This window comes from Arachis ipaensis, chromosome B05 (assembly GCF_000816755.2).
Source record: "Arachis ipaensis cultivar K30076 chromosome B05, Araip1.1, whole genome shotgun sequence".
Classification (NCBI taxonomy): Eukaryota; Viridiplantae; Streptophyta; class Magnoliopsida; order Fabales; family Fabaceae; genus Arachis; species Arachis ipaensis.
This window is the reverse complement of record NC_029789.2, coordinates 144,485,577-144,494,282: the sequence shown is the minus strand read 5'-3', so window position 1 is coordinate 144,494,282 and position 8,706 is coordinate 144,485,577. Positions and strand designations below refer to the sequence as shown.

The window sequence follows — 8,706 nt, the reverse complement described above, 5'->3', positions numbered from 1 at the left end:
TAATAACATATATCAATCTATATTTTTAAATATTAATAACTAATTAATTAATTATTAAAAATAATAAATTTTGATAATCTTCTAAAATTTCTCGTAAATAAACAAAGGTATACAGACTCCCACTATAAATAGAAGTTGAATCGTAAAGCACAAACACACACAAACACATCAATATTTTCAATTAATAGCTCAAGAAATTAAAAAAAAAAAATCCCATGAAGCTTGCGTTGCTTGCCCTCTTTGCGTTGAGCACCACTCTGCTGCCATTAATCATGGCAGCAGAACAAGTGGTGGACACGAGCGGCAACGCAATTTTTCCTGGCGGAAGATTCTACATTATGCCAAATATTTTTGGCGCCGCTGGAGGTGGAGTCAAATTCGGCAGGACTGGTAACCAAATCTGTCCGGTTACCGTCCTGCAAGATTATTCGGAGGTTATAAAGGGTCTTCCTGTGAAGTTTGCTATTAAGCAAGACATAGGCCCCGGCATAATCTTCACCGGAACCCCACTTGAAATTTCTTTTGAGTACAAACCCGGTTGCGCTGAATCTTCAAAATGGGTGGTTATTGATGATTTGCCAGCACCATATGTAGCTATTGGTGGTGCTGAAAATCATCCTGGGAAGATAATCATTGATGGTAGTTTTAAGATTGAGAAAGTTGGAACATTCAGTTACAAGCTTATTTTTTGTCCCAGTATAACTGCACCACCTGGTTTGTGTTATGATATTGGGAGGTACGATGATAAGCATGGAAGGCGTTTGATTCTCACGAATAAAGATGCTTATGAACTTGTGTTTGAAGATGCTGGTGTTGTTGACGAACACTACTCTATTGTTGCATGAATCAAATGACCACCATATGCTGCTAGTGGTAGTGTATGTTGATGTTGAAGAATAATATAATAATAATAAATGTGATCTACTAGTAGCTAGGGTTAATTGTCTTGTATCTTGTGATTTGTGACATCTTGCAACTGTTACAATAAGTGTGACAATTGCTCTCTTCTAATTGTCATGTATGTGTTGATGTTTCATCACTTTAATTGATGAATGATTAGTTTGTTGGGATAATGTTAGGTAGACAAAAAAAAACAGCCAGAACTTGTCTTATTTATTATTAATTAAATGTCACAACAATTAATGAATGCTAAATAAAGTAAGTTATGGTTGTTTTTGGCTGATTTTCTTTGGTTACCAAATATTTTTCGTTTGGTAATAAGCTTTTCTTTTGTCTTAATTAATACGTTGCTAAGAACAAAAAAACAAAAAAAACCCAGCTCAATAAAAGGTCTTACAGAGTGGAATGCAAAAAAAGTTCACAAGGTCTAAAAAGAGTGCTATGGGTTAGTAATTTTTGTATTTTTTAATCATCAATAGCATTTTTAATGGTGTAAGATTTCATCCAATAATGATGGGAGATCAATCACTTTTTTTTTATGGTTAATTGCTAACCACAAAACATAAAAATTACTTATCCCTAGACTTTTTCAAAAAAAAAATTCCCATTGTTCAGTTTTTTCCCAAAAACAGGCTTTTTTTTCAATTTTTTAAAAATGATCCAGTCCGTATAACTGGTTGGACTGTTACAAACGGTCAAAATCTAAAAATTGAGTCAGTAAATACGCCAAAAAAATTAGTATAATCCGTAGACTGACACAAATCAGCTTAAGGGATTAGACAATAATAATAATAATAACAACAACGGAAAAAGGTGAATAATATACATTCTAAATGGTGAACTACAAAGTGTCATATGATGAGACACTCTCATGGCTATGAATAATTTGAATTGGAAATCTAGTTTGCAAACTTGATATATATGGGTTCATGCATGCATGCATCTGGCTGGGAATAGTGCCGACACTAGTTTGTCTCCACCCATATAGACATTATGTGGGCATGCATGCATGTTATTACTGCACCAACTGCTAGTAATTGCAGCCATTATTACAGATGTGGGCCTCCAATTAAAGACACTTATGAAGATAAATTTATGCTCATTACATTAGATATTTATTATTTCAAAATACTATATTATTAACACTTTAATATTTAAGTGAACAGTTAAAATTCTTAACCGGTTTTGAGTTAGTTAATTGATTAATCGGTGATATGTGTATGTATGTGATGGTTTGTATGTGAAATGATACTTTGTGTCTATTCATGTAACAACAAAAGGATTATGATTATTCACAAAACAACAAAGGGTCACAATCATTCAACATGGTACGTGACTTCTAGTTATTCATGCAACATATATATAAATATCCCTTATACTCAAAATAAAAAAGGCAAGACAAAATTGTTTATCAAGCCTTATTTTTTCCTTTTTTTTAAGTTGAAGAGAGTTGAGAATTTCTTATTATTACTAATTAAAAAATTTATTGGTTTCATTGTATCCTAAAAAAGTATTGTTATCAACCGTATAGCAACTAAGTATAAGGATAAATATCTCTCTAAAAAAAACGATACCATAACACAATATAGATTTTGTCATCTTACCATCTTTATATACCCAACATTTTTAGAGAGATAATACTTGAAGATGACAGAAGATCAAAACACCACATTCAAGGTCATGAATAAAGAGTTTGTCAAGTTAGATCGCTTTGATGGAACAAACTTCAACCATTGGAAGGACAAGATGATGTTCCTTCTTTCGGTTCTCAATCTTGCATATGTGATTGACCCAAAGACTACACCAATTGCCGATGCCGCTGAAAATTCCACACTGGAAGAGAAGAAAGAAAAGATTGTTCAATTGGAGAAGAAACGTGATGAAGATACTTTTGCATGTCGAGATCATATTCTTAATTAATACTTTATCCGACTCTATGATCTTTATATGTCAATTCAATCACTATTGGAGATTTGAAAATCTTTCGAAGAAAAGTACAATACTGAACGACAAGGAACATATAAGTTTATTATGATGAAATATTTTGAATTTATTATGAATGATACTATGTCTGTCATGGATCAAATTCATGAATTGTAAATCCTTGTAAGTAGACTTCGTGATCTACAAATGGTGATCCCTGAATCATTACAAGTTGGAGCAATTATTTCAAAATTGTCTTCATCTTGGAATGGTTATAGGAAGAAACTTTTACATCTTGGTGAGGAATCCACAATTGAGAAATTACCAAGGCATATACGTATAGAGGAGGAAACTCAAAAACGTGATGTTGTGTATATTTCTCAAAGTTCTAAAGTGAATCATAATGGTGAAAATAATACCAATAAGAAGACAAAAAAGTTATCTAAAGATTCAAAGCAAGATAAGAAAAGACAAAGAGAGTGTTATCATTGTCACAAGAAAGGACACTATATCAAAGAATGTAGACTTCTGAAAAAGGAAGCACCAAAGACCAACTTAGTGGAAGAGAATGATCTAATTGCTATGGTTGCAGAAAAAGTACAAAACATGCATATTGTCATGGTTACAGAAGTCAACATAGCAACACAAAGAAAATCACTTGAGTGGTGGTTAGATTCTGGGGCTATTGTTCACGTTTGCAATGATAGCAACCAATTCAAAACATATGAAGAAGTGAACAATAGAGAAGTCTTGATGAGCAATGATAACTCAGCCAAAGTTTGTGGTCAAGAAACTGTGGAATTGAATTTCACATCTGGAAAGAAATTAAGTTTAATAAATGTACTTCATGTTCTAGATTTGAGAAAAAATTTAGTTTCTGTTAGTCTCTTGTGTAAGAAATGATTCAAAGTTGTAATGGAATCCGATAAAGTGATCTTGCTTAAGAATGATGTATTCATAGGAAAAGAATATTGTACTGATGGCATGTTTAAACTTACTATTAATAAAGTGAATATTTTCTTGTATGTTGTTGATTCTTGTGATTTATGACATAGTAGATTAGGCTGATTAGCACACTTAAATTACAAATCAATTGAATATATGCATAAAAATAACTATATTGATGTTAGTAACAACGATTATTTTAATAAAAAATGTGATATTTGCATACAATCCAAAATTACTAAGAAACCTTTTTCCAAAGTTAAAAGAAATACACATTTATTAGAATTGATTCAGAGTGATATTTGTGAATTAAATGGCAATATTACTAGAGGAGAAAAAAGATATTTTATAACTTTAATTTCATTGATAATTGTTCTAGATTTACTTATGTGTATTTGCTTAGAAATAAAGATGAAACTTTTGAAATGTTTAAAAAATATAAAATGGAAGTAGAAAATATGCACGATAAGAAAATAAAAGTTATTCGTAGTGATCGAGATGGAGAATATTTTTCTAATGAATTTGATCACTTTTGTGAATTACATGGTATTATGCATGAATCTTCTGCTCCATATACTCCGCAACAAAATAATTTGGCGGAAAGAAAAAATTATACCTTAGTGGATATGGTTAATTCAATGTTATTAAATGTAAAATTACCTTACAATTTATGGGGTGAAACATTATTGACATCATGTCATATTCATAATAATAAGATACCATCAAGACATAGAAAGGTTTCTCCGATCCTTATGAAATTTGGAAAGGAAGAAAACCTAATTTGAATTATCTTAAAGTTTGGGGGTGTTTATCCTTTTATCGAGTTTCTAATCAAAAGAGAACCAAATTGGTGCCAAGAGCCATAAAAGGCACTTTTATAGGATATGCTCAAAATTCTAAAGCATATAGAATATTAGACTTAGTGTCTAATGTAGTTGTTGAATCAAGAGAGGTAGAATTTATTGAAAATAAATTTATCAATGATTCAACTTTTAATTTAGAATATCCCCAAAATGATACTAATATTTCACAAGAAATAAATAATCAAAATAATAAACGTCTAAGTGAAAAAGAGTTGATTGAACTAAGGAAGAGCTTAAGAGTGAGAAAAGAAAAGGACTTGGGTCCAGATTTTATTTCTTCTCAGGCTATCACTTTTTTGGTAGAAGGAACTAGGGATTCTGTGACAAACAAGATTCCTATTGTGATGAACATAGAGGGTGATCCTCAAACATTCAAAGAGGCTATGGCTTCAAGGGATTCTGCTTTTTGGAAAGAAGCAATAAATGATGAAATAGACTCAATATTATCAAATAATAATTGGGTCTTGGTTGATTTGCCTCCAGGATCAAAGCCTATAGGATGTAAGTGGGTATTTAGAAGAAAGTATAATATTGATGGTTCATTACAAACCTTTAAAGCAAGGTTAGTGGCCAAAGGATTTAGACAATAAGAAGGTCTAGACTATTTTGATACCTACGCACCTGTGGCAAGAATGACTTCTATTAGGACTCTTATAGCATTAGCATCCATTCACAAGCTTCATATACATCAAATGAATATTAAAACAGCTTTTCTAAATGGAGATCTTAATGAAGAAATTTATATGGAATAACCAGAAGGCTATGTGCTACCCGGAAATGAAAAGAAAGTTTACAAATTAATTAAGTTTTTGTATGGGCTAAAACAAGCGCCTAAACAATGGCATGAGAAGTTTGATTCAGTGGTGTTATCAAATGGCTTCTCACACAATAGTGCAGATAAATGTATTTACTCAAAATTTACTAACGATTATGGAGTAATCATTTGTTTATATGTTGATGATATGTTAATCATCGGAACAAATTTAGAAGGAATTCGTATAACAAAGGAGTATCTAACTTCTAAATTCAAGATGAAGGATTTGAATGAAGTTAATACAATATTAGGCATAAAGGTGCATAAGAATGAAGTTGGCTTTATTTTAAGTCAATCTCATTATATCAAAAAGGTATTGAAAAAGTTTGATCATCTCACAATTAAAGAATCCAATACGACCTATGATCCTAATCTTAAATTAGAAGGAAATATGGGAATACCTATAGCACAATTAGAATATGCTAGTGCTATAGGAAGTTTAATATATACAATGCATTGAATTAGACCTGATATAGCATTTGCAGTGTGTAAATTATCAAGGTTTACAGGAAAGCCTAGCAATCAAAATTGGAAATCTATAACAAGAGTTCTTGGTTATCTCAAGAAAACCATAAACTTAGGATTACATTATAGTGATTATTCCACAATTTTAGAAGGATATTCTAACGCAAGTTGGATTACAAATCTTAGTGATAACAAATCTACTTCAGGATAGATTTTCACCATAGGTGGTGGAGCAATAAGTTGGGTCTCAAAGAAACAAACATGTATTATACATTCTACTATGGAGGCTGAGTTTGTAGCTTTATCAGCCGCCGCAGATAAAGAAGCGAAATGGTTAAGAAATTTGTTGTATGATATAAAGCTGTGGCCACAGCAGATGACAGCCATTTCAATCTTCTGTGATAGAGAATCAACCATGTCTCGAACATATAATAAGGTTTATAATGAAAAGTCTAGACATATAAGTTTGACACATGAGTTTGTGAGGCAACTAATAGATGATGGTGTAACTACCATCACTTATGTAAGATCTCAAAAAAATTTAGCAGACCATTTGACTAAAGGTTTGTCAAGGGATAAAATCAAAGAGACTAATGCTAAAATGGAATTAAAATCTATTATTGCTAAATGATTAAAACCCAACCTTATTCTAGTAGACCACTAGTTTCAAGGTTTAATGGGTAATAACAAGTTATTTAGCAATTGGAGCACTAAGGTATAGGATTTACTGCTATTTACAATAAATTAGGAGGGTGGGTTAAAACTCTTAACGAAATGATAATATTATTTATCAAAAGATTATACCTATATGAATATAAGAGTGGTGGCGCTCTAATCAAGAATTTTAGAGGTTTTATTCTCGTAAATATTCATGAAATCAGGATGAGCACAAGGCCATATAAGTGCTTAAAATTATAAACTCTTGAACTTGGAGGGTATAAGTAATATGTGTGATTTTTAGTACTAGCATATGGAGTATAGGTTTAATCGACTAGACACCTATTACTTCGTTAGAACTTTAAAATTTACACTAAAAGAATGTTTAATCTTAGTGACATATTCTTTATGCATATACTTGTATGTCATTTAAATTTTGTAAATAGTGGGGGATTGAAGGATATTTACAAATTTGATTAAATTAATATTATTAACATTATTGATATTATTATTAATATTATTATTAATATGAATGAACGATTACTAATCGTTTAGTACCATTTGGTTGAAAGGACACAACCTTTTAAGGATTGTGTATGTTCAAAATATTGTGTCTATTGGCTAAAGGGATACAACTCTTTCAGAATTGTGTATGTTCAAAACATTGTATCTATTGGTAATAGAAAAGACACAACCATTTGAGTACGTAACTAATCATAATTGCTACGTGCAATATATATAAATAAGTTCTTGTCCACTATTTCAAAAATGTAAGTACTGAGTGTACAATTTACTCAACTATTAAGATATTTTCTTTATTCAAAAGAGTTGAGAATTTCTTACTGTTGCTAATTAAGAAATTCTTAGGTTTCATTGTATCCTGGGCGAGTATTGCCATCAACCCTATAGCAATTAAGTGTGGGGACAAATATCTCTTTAAAGAAAGCCATCTAATCGTTCCTTGAAACCAAAACACAATAAAAGACTTTGTCATTTTCTCATACTAATATACCCAAGAAAAGTCTGGCGCAAAACGGAAGATACAAGATAGGCTCGATGCAGAAAGATTACAAGGCAGGCTGGTATTAGAACGACGGATATATCATTTGCACACTGAACTCATACCAAATCTAGAGCTTCAACTGCCTAAACTTCAACATAACGTAACTTCAACACTCCCAACCATACCATATTAAACAGATTCTCCGCGAATCCTCAACCTCATCAAATACTCCGCAACCCACTAACAGGCACAAGTCTAACATCAACCAAACTCCTTCGCAAGAATCAAGCTCCTCAACATCCTCCGATGTTGCACACTTACAAACTCCACCTTCCACGTCCGCATAACGTATCCTAAAGAACTAACATATCGCTTGCTATATCTAACGATTGCCCATGTCACCAAAACAAGTCTTAAGTCACTCAAAAAGATACAAGACCTCAGAGAAAGGACAAGCAACAAGGACAATGTTCACAAAGATTTCTATATTTCTCTTTGATGCATCAATAAGTCCAAAGTTACATCAGAGAATACATGAGCCAAGAAAAGGAGTTTAAACAGCATAAGACAGATATCCAAGGAATCGCATGTTACTCTAAAACAAGCTTGAGTTACCTAAAAAGATATCAAACTTAGGGAGAGAAGAACAAAATTTATGGACGGGGTTCACATGAATTCAAGAGAATGTTTAACAACACTATTAGGCAGGGAATAATTCAGAATGTAAGGTTCGAAACAAAAACTTCAAAAGAACTAAATTCAATCGGAATGACATATACATAAATCCTCATATATAACAATTTATTTATCTTATCTATTATATATTTTTCTAGTATATTTTGTGATCGAAAATTATCAATATTATGCTCTTATTTCCTAAAAATATTGAATTTTTAAATTTGTCTTTAAATTATATTAATTTTAAACTTCAATTCAAATTAATAGCAAACTTTTCATTAAAATTCACAAGTTTGTGATTTAATTGGGAAAAAAAATCTTTTTTAAGGAAAAGCTTTTGATTTGAGTTGTTTGTGAAAACTTTGAGAATTGACATCTTGCTAGAATATTGTAAGTTATTAGTTATTAAAAATTAGCTAGCTAATTATTAGTCACAACTTTGAGATTTTAATTATTCT

The 8,706-nt window shown here is 31.3% G+C and overlaps 1 protein-coding gene across 1 annotated transcript; it reads left to right on the top strand.

The window, feature by feature from the left end:
- Positions 140-1,073, top strand: LOC107644663 (kunitz-type trypsin inhibitor-like 2 protein). The gene has a single exon (XM_016348574.2). It carries the CDS (start codon positions 216-218, stop codon positions 843-845), a length of 630 nt encoding a protein of 209 aa, XP_016204060.1. The 5' UTR covers positions 140-215; the 3' UTR covers positions 846-1,073.